We start from the raw sequence: 14,586 nt of genomic DNA, 5'->3' as shown, positions 1-14,586 counted from the left end.
GGCTCCTAGGCACTACAGTAATACAAATAACAATAATAAAGTGGCGGTATTAGTGCTCTTGGAAGTTAATGCTGCCATGCCTAGCAGAACCATTGTGGCATAGGTAGGGTTCAGCTGCTGTCCTGCTACTAATCCACACTGTTTTTCAGTAGCTTATAACTCGATCCTATTGTTGTTGTTTATTATTTTAGGCATAAATTGGGCACCGAAGTTGGTTAGCATCTCTCAAAATGCTCGGACCCAAATGCTGGGCACAGAAAGCCCTCAGATGAGGGGTACGCAGTACCTGGAGGAGAGATAAAACGTTGTGGGATTCCTTCCATTAATGTCAATAACTCTGTCTATCACCGCATTTCCACGATTCTGCATTTCTGCTGGAAATAATTTTCAACAGTAAGAGCGTGAGGGCACCCCATTTACGTGGAACATGCTTAACTTTGGGACTAAAATGAGGGACAATTGGATGGGTGGACATTAGCCCCAGGGTAATTTTTTTCCCCATTGAAAATGTCAGATCAGTGAAGCTATATGTGTATGTTATTATTTGTATGCAGTGTTGTTGTAGCCATGACAGTCCCAGGATATGAGAGAGACAAGGTGGGTGAATTAATATCTCTTATTGGACCAACTTCTGTTGGTGACAGAGATGAGCTCTGTGTAAGCTTGAAAGCCTGTCTCTCTCTCACCAACAGAAGATGGTCCAATAAAAGATATTCCCTCACCCACCTAGTCCCTATGTTTATTTAGCAGTATAGGGAAGAAATGTTCAGTGAGCTGAGGGAAGGGGGACCAGGAGTCTGGACTCCTGAGTTCGATTCCTCACTGCCACTAACTTACTGAATTTGATGGTCAGGGGTTGACTGGCTCAGGGGTGTCAGATGAGCATGTCTGTGCAGATCTGCATGTCTAGAGCTGGGGTGTACTCAACTGTTCAAGGCCAGGTCTAGAAACCTCTGACAGCATAGCAGTGTTGGTTAGGGGGATGATTCCCCCCACCCCCTGAAATTTTTATACCAGCAAAAGCCCCAATATAGACACAGTTAAACTGGTAAAGCACATTGGTGCCTGCGGAAACTCCGCTACCTCCACTAGGGGGATTCACACTATAACTGTACCAGCTGACATTATCTTCTGTAGACTAGAGTGTAGTGACAGAGCCCACATTTGAAAACTGGACTCTTCAGTCCTGGCTTTTCAGAAGTGTCACAATTCTGTCTCAATTCTTACCTTTCTAAATGCTTACCATCACCCAATTTTGCATGTGCTTTTTGCAAGCTTATCTGCATGCCAGGGTGATAGATTCCATTCTTTGCATGCAAGGGTGATGGAATTTAGCCCAAAGCAACAGTCCACATACACAGGTGATGGTGCCCAAAAGTACGTGCGCGTGAGTGAAAGTTGTGGGCTCATGAGAGGATTCCACCCTTTGAAAATCTGTCTCTAGAGAAGATTTAACACATTTCTCGTTAAAGCAAAAAAACATCATCCCAATGCAGGATGCTTCTTGAAAAGACTGGCTTGTTTAGTTGTTGTCTTCATCCATACTCCCACGGGGGGCTGTTTTTCTCCTTCAGAAACCGTGGTGCCTACATTCTTATCAGAAGCAAAGCAAGCCCGTACGTCCAATTGTTCTATGAATCTGATACAGGGGCTGAAGTCAATTTGTGTTCTGCTGGAACAGTACAAAAAGTTGGTCAATAGGATATTTATAGCACTGCGAGCTTGAGTGAAAGAGGGGAAGGTTGCTGTGGAAACGGCAACTTCAAATTTCCTCACTTCTGCAGCTTCCAAAGGTTTCAGTGCAGTTGGATTATTTTTATCTATTGGTCACCCTTTTGTCTATTGAAAGTCACTGCATACCGTCCAATCCTGCAACTGGGCTTTTTCAAAGGGCTGGCTGATTTTATGATGATTAATCACTGTTTTGTGCTTCTGCGAAAGGCTAATTAAATTTCAGGCTTTAGGGCGTAAGCTGAACCTCCCCAGGGCTCTACAAAGACTCTTTGCCCTGTGTACAGTACTGTGCTATTGGCATTATAGGGTTGTTGTCTTTTCAGCCTTGCTCTGAAGGATCAGGTATTGGCCACTTCTCGAGGTGGGATATTGGACTGGCTAGATCAATGATCTGATCTGAGATTGCCACATTACTGCTAGCATGTATGTGCTACCACTGCCCTCTACTGGCTGAAGTGTTGGCAATTCTATCCCACAGTTCAGATTAGCTGAGCCTGAGCTGTCCAAATTGACTTGCTGCCATTTAAATCTCCAGAGGAGATGGCAACTGAGAGCTCCTCCAACCAGAATTCAACCTCTCTGGGTCTGACAGAGCCCAGGCCTGTTGACCTACAGTGCAATCCGTGTCCCATCTCAGCTCTGCCACAGACTCCCTGGGTGACCACAGGCAAGTCACTTATCCCTCCGGGCCTCAGCTCCCCTGGTACAACGTGGGGATAATAATCCTTTCTTCCTCCCACCCTTTGTCTGTCCTACCTGTTTAGATTGCCAGTTCTTCAGGGTGTTGTCCCTTACTGTGCGTATGTACAGCGCCTAGCACAATCTTGCATCTTGGCAGGGAGTTAGACTAGAGGACCTTGGCGGTCCCTTCTAACCCTATGGGCCTATGATTCTATAACGGGCCCCTGATCGCAGCTGGAACCTCTTGACATTACCATAATACTACTGCGAATAAGGCCCATCTCCTTCTATAAGATTTGGCCAGGACAGTGGGTGGGCAACGGTCCCGAGAGAGTTTAGAGAACTCCACAATTTGACATGAGCCCAGAGGCTCTGGTGATGCGCCTTATGGTTGAGTCGGTCGGTTCCCAGTAAAATGGCTTTTCCTCTCGCTCCCTCCTTCAGCCCAAGCAGCTGTTCTGGAACAGCGACTGCACCCGGCGCTGCCGTTGCTTCCGCCGCAACCTAGTCCAGTGCGACCCGCGGCAGTGCAAGTCGGACGAGGAGTGCGCCCTCCGCAACGGCGTCCGTGGCTGCTTCAGCACCAAGAGTTCCTACTGCCTGGCGGCGGGCGGCGGGGTCTTCCGTACCTTCGACGGCGCCTTCCTCCACTTCCCGGCCAACTGCGCCTTTGTCCTCTCCACCATCTGCCAGAAGCTCCCCGACTTCTCCTTCCAACTGATCATCAGCTTCGACAAGTGGTCGTTGCCCAACCTCACCGTCATCTCCCCGGTGTATTTCTACATCAATGAGGAGCAGATTCTCATCAGCGACCGGAACACCATCAAGGTAAAGCGCCGGTTGTGGGTTTCCTCTGCTCCTCCCTGAAACTCTTAGGGGACTAGCCACTCCCCGAGGCTGAGCTTGAGCTCACTGGGACAGGGAGGAGGGAAAGTATCTGGCCACCAAGAAGCAGGGCTGAGTTGGGATTCTCCAAAGTGGAAAAGCCAATTGCCACCCCTTTCCCACATTAGGAACATCCTCGTCACCCCGGGACTTCACTGTCTGTTAGGGTGTTGTATTCAGCCCATCACCATAGTATCTGAGCACCTTCCACACCGGGTAACCAGCTGGCAGTAGCAAAGGCTCTAGGGAAGTTCATGCAGCCTCTGGCTCATCTCCCTTTTTAGGTTCTAGGAAGCTCTGCTTGTGGGAGGGGAAGGGGGCGGCTGGGAATGTCGTTCTCCTTAGGGCAGAAGGGAGGTAAATCAAAGGGGAAGGTTTTTGCAGTGCTTCCTCACTGGATCTGCCTCCCTGGAAGCTGTCGTGAGTGATGGGTTTGAGCACGGTTTGCCTCTGGTTACTGATTATTTGTACTGCGTGAGCCCCGCATGCCCAGGACCCCATTGTGGGGTAGGTGCTGACCAGACAGATGGCCCCTGTCTCAAAGAGCTCCCGATCTCCGTCAAGCTGAGCTGAGCTTACCCCGTGCAAAGGGTTGGCACAATCTAATGCACGTCCCAGGCACTTCTCCCTCCTAGAATGCTAAGAAGACTTGAAAAGGGACAGGGGGTAGGATGGATCCTGGCCTTGCCCCGCCTCCATTACGGAGCTGGCTGGTGGCAGGGAGGGGCAGCATGAAGGGATGTTTCCCATGCTGCCCGCTGCGGGGACCTGTGCCTATCAGGTTCAGTCTGTCCCTTGGAGTGTTGAGAGGTGAGTGGCTTCAGCATTATCTCCTCCCCTTGAGTAGGTGAATGGCACCCAGGTGACCATCCCCTTCGTCACCGGGCTCTCGACCAAAATCTACAGCATGGAGGGCTTCTTGGTGATCGACACCAGCCCGGATATCCAGATCCTCTACAACGGCTTCAACGTCATCAAAATAAGCATCAGCGAGCGGCTGCAGAACAAAGTGTGTGGCCTGTGCGGCAACTTCAATGGGGACCGGACCGACGATTACGTCACCCTGAGGGGGAAGCCGGTCGTCAGCAGTGTGGTTCTGGCCCAGAGCTGGAAAACCAATGGCATGCAGAAGAGGTGAGCCTGGGGCCTCGTGTGTAGACGTGCCCAAGGTTCCTCTTGGAGCCAGTGAGTGTTTGGCCATTGACACCAGTGGGCGCCCACGTTGTGTATCAGGAACCCATCCACAGCTCGGTGCAGGGGAATAAGCCCTGGAGGAAAAGTCCTGCAGTATTTAATAGGGAACAATAATCTGGAGCAGTGTGAACCTTGCCATGGAATTTAATAGCGAATTCTATCCCCCTGTAGAATCCCATAGGAGGGCTCAAATCACCTTTAGAAATGAGATCATTTGCTCTTCATTTCTCTTGGTTTGTAGAGTAATTTCTATAGAACCCTGTTGGTTTCCCCCTCATTTAGGGTGACCAGACGTCCCGATATTCAGGGCTTTGTCTTATGTAGGTACCTATTACCCCCCACCCCTGTCCTGATTTTTCACACTTGCTGTTCGGTCACCCTACCCTCATTAGTGTTGTTCATTTGCCTTGCCATAGCACTTAGGAGCCAGAGCCCATTGTGCTAGGTGCTGTACGAACATATGACAAAAAGACAATTCCTAACCCCTATAGGATCATTTACACTAAGGCCATATCACTCCACTCTGGTTGTGCAAAGGGACCTTAACGTGCGGGTAAATTACATATACACCCACTTTAGGGCTCCTTTACACTGCCAAAATGGGGTAAAGGAGCCTTGGTGTGAACAGAGATAAGGCTTATTGGCTTTACCTACTTGGAAGTCAGCTTTGAACCTATGTCCTGGGCCCTAACCTGCACTCCTAGTTGTGCACTGCAGTTGGTACGTCAACCTCTATACATGGCTTGTCCTAAACTGCAGAGATCTCCCCAGCTCAAATCCCTGTATGGGCCACCCCTTGGGGTGGGTGGTTGGCAGTGGGGATTGAACCTGAGATCTCTGCATCTTAGAGCATGTGCCGCAACTGCCTGAACCAAAAGACCCGGCTCTGTTAGTCACGGCTGAACAGGCTCATTGACCTCTCGGAGTCCCTGATGATGTTAGAGGGGGACAGAGGGCATGGGCTACACAGTCAAAACTTCTACAGAAGTTAGCGGGAGTTTTAGGTGTGCCAGTAGCAGGCCAGATTTTCAAAGGCTCCCTCTGCCCAACTAATCTGCACCTGCCAAAGTTCTGCCCGTGGTACTTGCACATATGGCTAATGGCGAGCACAGAGTCTACCATTTAGGTGGTGATAACTATATACCTGATTGGAGGTGCAAGTCAGAGAGTTAGCTGTGGAAGCAGGAGGAATTAAGGCTGGGATTTTGTAAATAGCCTAAGGGAGTTAGGCACTCAACTGCTGCTAAAGTTCAATAGGATTTGGGTACCCTTAGATTCCTTTGAAACTCCTAGCCAAAGAGGGCAAGATGGGAAAAGTACCTAAATCAGTCAATGGTGCTTGGGTTCCTAGATCGCTTAAGCACATTTCCAAATCCCACCCACCAGGAATTATGGATGCAAGCAATGAAGATGCAAATCTTGTACATGGAAAGAGAGGCCAGCCCCGTAAAAACCTGGCCTTGGATGTGAAGAGATGCTTACCAAAGATTAGGGAGGAATCTAATCTTCAAAGGGGCCAGCCCAAGGACTACGGCCCACTTGGATCTCTGGCTGGCATGGGATTTAAGTGGCCCATAGCCCTTGTACTGGCCTTCTGCACAGGGGTGAATTTCACCCTGGATTCATGAGGATCTCATAATGAGAGGTGAAAAGAACTAGGAAATACATGGGAGGGGACAGTGGGGTAATAATGAGGAAAGAACAAGGTGACCTGAGCGGTCTATTTGTCTGTGGCCTCACCTCAGGAGAGGATTTAGGGACTGGTTGTTTCACACGATTCCAGGCTGATGTCCTTCGTTTAATCTCTCGCTCCCAGCTGTAACGAGCTCCAGTACTCCCAGTACGCCGCCGCCTGCGACAACGTGCAGATCCAGAAGCTGCAGAGCGATGGCTACTGCCTCAAGCTGACGGACATGAAAGGCTTCTTCCAGCCCTGCTACGGGCTGCTGGATCCCCTGCCCTTCTACGAGTCCTGCTTCCTCGACGGCTGCTACAACCACAAGAAGTTCCAGCTCTGCGGCTCTCTCGCCGCCTACGGGGAGGCCTGCCGCTCCTTTGGGATCCTCAGCACCGAGTGGATAGAGAAGGAGAATTGCTGTAAGAGCGCTATTCTAACCCTGTTCCGTTCTCTGGCCCATAGCGCCTATCGCTTAGGAGCACCATCCTGTGTATCCAGCCGGACTGCAGGCTCAATCAGTGAGAGGCTAATGCAGAGAGATGGGAGCCAGAGCAATTAGCGATAGGTCCCCTAGATGGTTTGGAACCTGGCTACCTTAGAGGCGACCTCCATCCCGATGTGCTACCGTGGCTGCTGAGTCAGCAGAGGGACTTCTGTGGTAGCTTGCCCTCAATTGAGGAGCGGAGACAAATATTGTTGGTCAAAAATTTTTCATCTAAACTGTTTTGTTTTTGTTTTTTAACAGAAAACTGAGTTTTGGATAAACTTGATATTTTTCACAAAGCGTGCATGCTTTCTGTGGAGAATTTCAATGCGTCATTGAAAAACTGAACTCCTGAAAACCAAAATCTTTTTATTCAGATATCCTGCTGCAGTACCTCATGGGAGCAGTAGGTTGGTTTCTTCATGTCCTCTTTCTCCTCTGTGGTCTGGGCTCCCCAGCTAGACTACATCTCCCATGATGCACCATGACCAGGACTCCTGTGATGCAACCGCTCACCAACATGAGGAGGAGACCGTGGTGCATCATGGGAGATGTAGTCTGATCAGGGAGCCTGGCCTACAGAGGAGAAAGGGAGCATGAGGTACCTGAACTACAACTCCCATGAGGCACATAGATAACATTTTGGAGTACAAATATTTTGGTTGTCAAGTTTTTGCTGAAAAGTGGACATTTTCACGGGGTGCAGGGGCAGGGCAGATTTCATTCTCCATCCAGCTCTAAAGACAAGACACTGTCTCTGGAGGCTCCTTAACTAAGCAACATGCTCCCCCTAGTAGTCCACCCCAACTGGATCATGCTCACCTCCAAAGTATACTGGCTGTGGCAAGCATTTGCCTGACCTAGGGCTAAGGACATATTGGAGATGTTCTTCCGCTGGTGTTCTAGGGGTAGGTGGTAAATGATCCAAATAGTCTGGGTTGATGCTTTGTTTGTAAAGTACCCAGAAGCCCAGGCTGAATAAATTGTTAATATCGGTCCATGCTGTGGGAACTTCACTTTCTCCAGACTCAGTGGGAGTCTGATGCCAGTCCAGTCCTCGCCTGAGTAAGGACTTTGAGGGCAGCATTGTTAACCTCAAGTACTCATAAAATCACAACTCCAGCCCCAAGAAATCATGAGATTGGCTTAATAATCATGAGATTTTTTTTTAAAAAGTATACATTCATTTAAAAATAATATGGTGGGTACCTTAGACTTCTAGTTCCTGAGCCTTTAGGTTAGACTCATTTTATGCTTTCAAGCTTTTCTCTGCAATCAGGAGGGCTAGAAACTGACTTTTTTAAAAACGGAAAGCTGATATTCTCATGTATTCACATCACTCCAGGAGCTGGGGCTTTAAAAACACATCAAATAGCATGAGATAAAATTGCTGGAGTTAGCAACACTGCAGGGGTTTAGTGGGGTAATAAAGAATTGTCTGGGTACTGGTCTGAAAATAAAGTTGTTGTCTTCGTCTGTCTTTTCCTTTTTAGCAGGAGTGGTTGAAGATCCCTGTGTGGGGGCCGACTGTCCCAACAGAAGCTGTGAGCTTGACAACGGAGGGGAGTTGTGCGGTTGTATCGAACCTCCACCCTATGGAAACAGTGAGTGACCCCACATGCATCCACTCGGTGTCTCAGGAGGCTAATTGCAACGTTGGCTCTCGTGTTTTTAACTAAGTTAAAAATGGGCCTTACGTATTTATGTGGGACACAGATAAGCCAACTCCTTCAGCAACCACTTCCCACTCAGACCCACACAAACTTCGAACCTCAAATCCAGTGGAGCTACAGTACACTAGGGAGGAAAGGTGTTTATGTGATTAAAGCACCAAGACTTGGTTGTCAAGGCTCTTTGGTTCTACTCATGTCCCTGCCACTGACTTGCATTGTGACCCTGGGCAAGTCACTTCCCCATGCTTCAGTTTCCCAATCTGTAAAATAGGGCTAATGATAACTGCTTCACATAGGTGTTGTGAGCCTAAAGTCACTAATGTTCGGCAAGCGTTATGAGATCTTCAAATGGAATGTGCTGTAGAAGAGCAAGGTGGTGTTGGGTTGATTTGTAACTCCCAACATGTCAGATCGCATCTAAAATCTGGTCCCACTGGTAAAAATGGAGATTTTTTGGTGATTTTTATCGATTTTCATAAAGAAACTGACAGTGAAAAGTACAAAAAGGTAAATGACTTTACAGCTCATATATGTTTCCAAATATTGCGTGCTTCATGCGATTTCCAATAAAATTATGGAATGATGCAATTTTACAACTTGTCGAAGTTGCAAGACCGGACATTACAAAACCAGACAATACTACAGAGACGCAACATGTTAGTGTGTGGGATAACATACCATGAACCAAAACCAGAAATTCACAAGTAGCCACAGATACATCACACAGCCTGTCCATGCTGAAAGATGACTCCTGCCTGGAGCAGACTTTCATACAATCAAGGAAATACAGGGGCAAATTCTCAGCAGATGTAAACTGGCATAATTCTTCTGATTTTGGTGATGCTATGCAGATCTATGCAACATGAGGATTCAGTCCTAGATATTGAAAACTCCTATTAATTCAGCTAGTCTTTCCATCAAGGGCCAACGAAGGAGAGTTTCCAATGGTATATTTTCTGCTATTTTAGTCAGCCTTGTTTTCAACTTGCTGGGAGCCCCTGGGCCTCACCTAATTTCCTTACAAATGTGCATACATATTTAAAAATCAAAAATCAATTTTGCCCAGTCCTCTTCTCCTCAATCAATGGATATAAATTGCTTGTCGTCTAAGTTCAGTGGCAACAAAAATCTGCTCAGCTTTGTTCTTCACCTTGCAGTTATGGGGAATGGGGAGCAGCTGTCCCATTAACAGGGTTCAGAGGCATTGGATTTTGCAAGCTACTTTTGACCCTTCTTCTGTACTGTGCATGCATTCCCTTCCCCAGCTCGAGGACACAATGGCACAGACCATGCAAAACATGCTCAGTCTAAGGTAGGCGAGAACACGACAAATGCAAACTCAAAACTGGCTAATAGAGGAAAAGGATTTGGTGAGAAAAGAACCCTAGCCCGCAGTACAAACCAGCCTCCCCTGAGGGGAGGGGCACGGAAACAGATGTGGCAAGGGGTGGCTAATGCCCCCCTGGATCTGCTCATAGATACAATCCCTAGAGAATATCACCACTCCCCAAAAACCGCCTAGGCCAGCACAGAGGGCCCGAGCCGTGTCCTATCAATCCCCCATACAAATAACCTTTACGAAAGCATTATCCAAAGCTCTTCCAAATGAAGTCACTTTGCCCATCCCATAGTCCTTCCATTTGAGGATCTCAAAGCACTCTCCAGACATTGAATTAATTCCCCACCCTGCGAGGTAGGGAAATGCTACCCCCATTTTAGAGATGGGGGAAACTGAGGCACGGAGCAGTTAAGTGACATTTTCAAGGTCACCCAGTAAATCTTTGGCAGAGCTGAGAAAAGAACCCATATGTCCTGAAGTCTCAGAACCGTTCTGTTGTCACAACTCCAAAAGCAAAGAAGAATCAAGACAGCTTAAGCTGCAGGACAAGATCGAGATGTCAAGAACTTTTAGGAAACTGTAGCAACTTTTCTCACAGTGTCATCATCAGACCGACTAGCGTGACAACGCAGAAGAGTAGCCAGCTCATAGGCACGTCGGCAGGGACTCAGACCCACGTAGCATAGGCGGCATACGGGGTACAATCACAGCAGCGTCGCACCACCAGAACTGGTAATATATGCAAACGCACACTCCTAAGCACCAAGCATATCCATCTTAATGAAGTTACAGTTAATCTGCCTTGTTTTATTTTGCACAAATAATGGAACTCTGAAGGCAGCACAAATAACATTCAGTTAACAAAATAAATAAGACTCCAGAAAAGACCTGGAGATTAGGAGAGTATGATCTGGTGGTTACAGCCGGTGCCCAAGGAGTCAGGACTCCAGAGTTCTAGTCTTCAGACTCATCGCGTGACTTTGGCCAAGTCCTTTTCCTGCTCTGTGCCTAAGTTTCCTCATTTGTATAGCAAGGGTAAGGATACTTAGATAGTGAACTCTTTGGTGTCGCTGTTTAGTTATGTCTGTCCGGTGATGACAGGCGCAGTCCATGAGTAGGGCTCCTAGGAGCTATCCCAATACAAATAATAATAACTAACATTTATGTACCAGCTTTCATTCCAAAGGCTACCCATATAACCCACTGGGGCATGTGTTACATGGTACCCATCTATAGAGGGCATGAGCTGTTATAGCCATACGCTAGGGGGCCCCGGGCTCATGAGCTCGAACAGGAGCAGCTCATGCTTTTAGCTCTGGGTTCAGCCGCCCCGACGTGTTGGCCAAGGGGGAGGCAGTTCCACATGCACCAGTGAAATGCAGCCACCTCTGGGTGTCCAGGGAGAGGACTTTAGGCCGAGAACATCCCACCAAAACCCCCAATTCTGTTAGAAAAACTCTCCTGTGATCGTTAACATCCACACCAAAGCTCAGATTTTGAGGCCTAGAAGCATCATGGAAGTCAGTCTAATTCCCTTGGGGAGATGAAGGGCTGAGTCAACGCTGCCAGGATTTCAACCTATGGCTCCAGAGAATAGAATCTAAACTATCATATGGCTACATTGCCTATAAACCTGATGGCTAGACCACTAAGACTTCCCCTTCAGCTCTGTCACTCTTGCCTCTGTGACAGGCCTCCCACCTAGGATGACTAGACATCCTGATTTTATAGGGACAGTCCTGATATTTGAGACTTTGTCTTACGTATGCACTTATCAACACTCACACACACACACACCGTCCTGATTTTTCACACTTGCTATCTAGTCACCCAACTCCCAGCCCACTATCTGTAAGTAAGATACTATCTACCTGTGAATTCCGAGGCTTGTCTTTGGAGTGATTCATTGATGCTGTATGGATGGGAGAGCCCACTGCGTAATCCTGGCTGGTCACTTTCAATACAGCGGCTCACACAGCCGCTGCAAGTGCTTCAGGCCAGGACTGAGTGCCAGCTTCCCTGTCAGTGGGTGCAATCTGCATCCACAAAATGAACTGCCTGTGCAAATCTGAGCACTTGCATTTCTGGCTAATCCACCTTGCACCTTCAGCTGAACCGTGGGTGCAAACTGAGCCTATAAAAGGGAGCTCACCCTTCTGAACAATTAACCTCTTCTATCCTCATCTCATCTAACAGCTGCAGGTACTGTGGGTCATTTCATTGTTCAGTTTATGCTAGTGATGGGCCTGAATTGTAGGGGCCAGTTTAGTACATTGTAAAATCATAGAAGATTAGGGTTGGAAGAGACCTCAGGAGGTCATCTAGTCCAACCCCCTGCTCAAAGCAGGACCAACCCCAACTAAATCATCCCAGCCAGGGTTTTGTCAAGCCGGGCCTTAAAAGCCTCTAAGGATGGAGATTCCACCACCTCCCTAGGTAACCCATTCCAGTGCTTCACCACCCTCCTAGTGCAATAGTCTTTCCTAATATCCAACCTAGACCTCCCCCACTGCAACTTGAGACCACTGCTCCTAGTTCTGTCATCTGCCATCACTGAGAACAGCCGAGCTCCATCCTCTTTGGAACCCCCCTTCAGGTAGTTGAAGGCTGCTATCAAATCCCCCCCTCACTCTTCTCTTCTGCAGACTAAATAAGCCCGGTTCCCTCAGCCACTCCTCATGAGTCATGTGCCCCAGCCCCCTAATCATTTCCATTGCCCTTCACTGACCTTGCTCCAATTTTTCCACATCCTTTCTGTAGTGGGGGGCCACAGTCATGGGTTCAGTTCCAGATCGGGATCTGAATTTCCCAAAGTCAGGGGGATAGGTGGGACTGTCGGACCTAGTGTTCTGGTTCAGATCCATCCCTATTCTATACATCCTTCGCTGGTCCAAGCTTTACTGATGGTACAATAACTGGTAGTTCTATAATCTCTAACGCTGATGTGCACAGAACATCCCCCTCCTGATTGGCCAGCTCAATGCTGACTCTCAATTGTTATCCTTTAAAACCACCCGTGTTGCTCCTAGACACGCATGACATCATCGACGCAGAGGTGACCTGCAAAGCGGCACAGATGGAAGTGTCCATCTCCAAGTGCAAGCTCTTCCAGCTGGGCTTTGAGAGAGAAGGCGTACGCGTGAATGACCGCCACTGCCCTGGCATCGAAGGAGAAGACTTCATCTCCTTCCAGATCAACAACACCAAGGGGAACTGCGGAAACATTGTGCAGGTGAAAGAGGAGTGGGGGAGGCGGCTCATATTTAATGGTGCATGGTTACAAAGTAGATGCTGCTGGGGTGACATGTGGAAACACATGCCATGGAACAGAACCAAACGGCAAAGAAAGGAGAGAGAGAAACACACATTCCTTTCAGTGTCAGGTTTATTATTTGAGCTCAAATGTCACGATGGCTGAATAATGCTTCAGTGCTTCATTAAATTACATTAGGGGATGATCACATACACACTCTCCACAGTGTGGGTTCTTTCTTTCTATCTTTGTGTTCTAATAGGCAGCTCCAAACACTTTTGTGTGCATGACAGAAGATACAAGGTGTTAGCGCTTGTGTACTGTCCAAATTCCAGCCTGGGTGCTTAAATTTTGCCTACTTAAACTTTCCCCTGATATTTCACTGGAACATGGTATTCATGAGGACTGTTAAACAGATGATGTGTTCTTCCCCAGAGGTGGTTGCATTTCAGTGGTGCGTGTAGTGTGTATCTGTTGCGTTGGGATCTTTTATGATGAATGGTGCTGTTATAAATTTAACATCATAACCTCTGTACACATTTAGAGTCTTTTTTCAGTCTAGTAGTAAACGCAAGCTGATTTATTATCATTATTTATAATCTATTACTGCAATGTCCAGAAGCTCCAGTCAGGGATCAAAGCCCCATTGTGCCAGGTGCTGCACAAATATAAAACAAAAAGCCATCCTTGCCGCCAAGCAGTTCACAATCTGTCTGCAAATTATTTTTTATGGAATGACTTTAATGTGCTGCTTTCAGAGCTGTGAACTGGAATCGTGATGGATGTGTTAACCCCTAAAAAGAATAAAATTTGTTTCTTTTTCTCTTGCACAGTCCAATGGCACTCATATCGTGTACAAAAACACTGTGTGGATTGAAAGTGCAAACAACACTGGAAACATAATCACCCGGGACCGAACCATCAATGTGGAATTCTCATGCGCTTATGAGCTTGATATCAAAATTTCTCTGGATTCGGTAGTGAGGCCAATGCTTAGGTAAGACTGGCCTGTGTGTGCTTTAGATTTTCCTGTTTGTGTGTGTGAATTTAATGCTGGTCTGAGAGCCCGGAGGTTAAAGTCTCCTCTATTTAACCTGGAAAAGGAAGCTAGCTTAATTCAGGCTAGAAATGTTAACAGTGAGAGTAACTAACTACAATAACTACCCCCACAAGGGCGTGGTGGATTCTACATCACTTAATGTCTTTAAATCGAGAATGGAAGGGGTGGGGTTTTTTTGTAAAAAATGTGCTCTAGCTCAACCATAAGATATGGGCATGATGCAGGAATTATTGGGTGAAATTCCTTTGCCTCAGTTATCATAATGGTCTTTACATTATGAATCCACAGTACAAGAACAGTATGGGCCATGGAGGGCTAGCTTCTCTCATGCTGCTCCAACAATTTGTCTAAGCCTTGATCTGTAGGGGGCCCTTTAAGGAATTTGCATGGCCCATTCAGCCTTTGGCCTCCGTTATATGCTGCCAGTCAATGATAATTATGGTGGCAGTTGTGGGACTGAGAACATCAAACCGGGGTCACGTCAGCCACCAAACGTCCATTGGATGGTAACAATTTTCAGTTTTGCAGTATTCAAACTAGTAACCTAGATATGAAAAGCTCCATCTCCTGGTCCCTGTCCCTTAGACCCTATCCATTACCCTCCC

General features: G+C 47.5%; 1 protein-coding gene across 1 annotated transcript in view; it reads left to right on the top strand.

Annotated features, from left to right (window-relative positions):
• The window catches only part of TECTA (tectorin alpha), a 60,432-nt gene that overhangs the window by 39,060 nt on the left and 6,786 nt on the right, over nucleotides 1–14,586 (top strand). Inside the window, exons 13-18 of the mRNA XM_084611844.1 lie at nucleotides 2,860–3,243; nucleotides 4,148–4,434; nucleotides 6,311–6,591; nucleotides 8,150–8,260; nucleotides 12,698–12,900; nucleotides 13,755–13,918. Coding sequence (XP_084467970.1) covers nucleotides 2,860–3,243; nucleotides 4,148–4,434; nucleotides 6,311–6,591; nucleotides 8,150–8,260; nucleotides 12,698–12,900; nucleotides 13,755–13,918 — 1,430 coding nt within the window. The remainder of the gene's footprint in view (nucleotides 1–2,859; nucleotides 3,244–4,147; nucleotides 4,435–6,310; nucleotides 6,592–8,149; nucleotides 8,261–12,697; nucleotides 12,901–13,754; nucleotides 13,919–14,586) is intronic.

The sequence above is a fragment of the Lepidochelys olivacea genome (assembly GCF_965140295.1).
Source record: "Lepidochelys olivacea isolate rLepOli2 genome assembly, chromosome: 22".
NCBI classification, from domain to species: Eukaryota; Metazoa; Chordata; order Testudines; family Cheloniidae; genus Lepidochelys; species Lepidochelys olivacea.
This window is presented reverse-complemented; position numbering and strand designations above follow the sequence as displayed.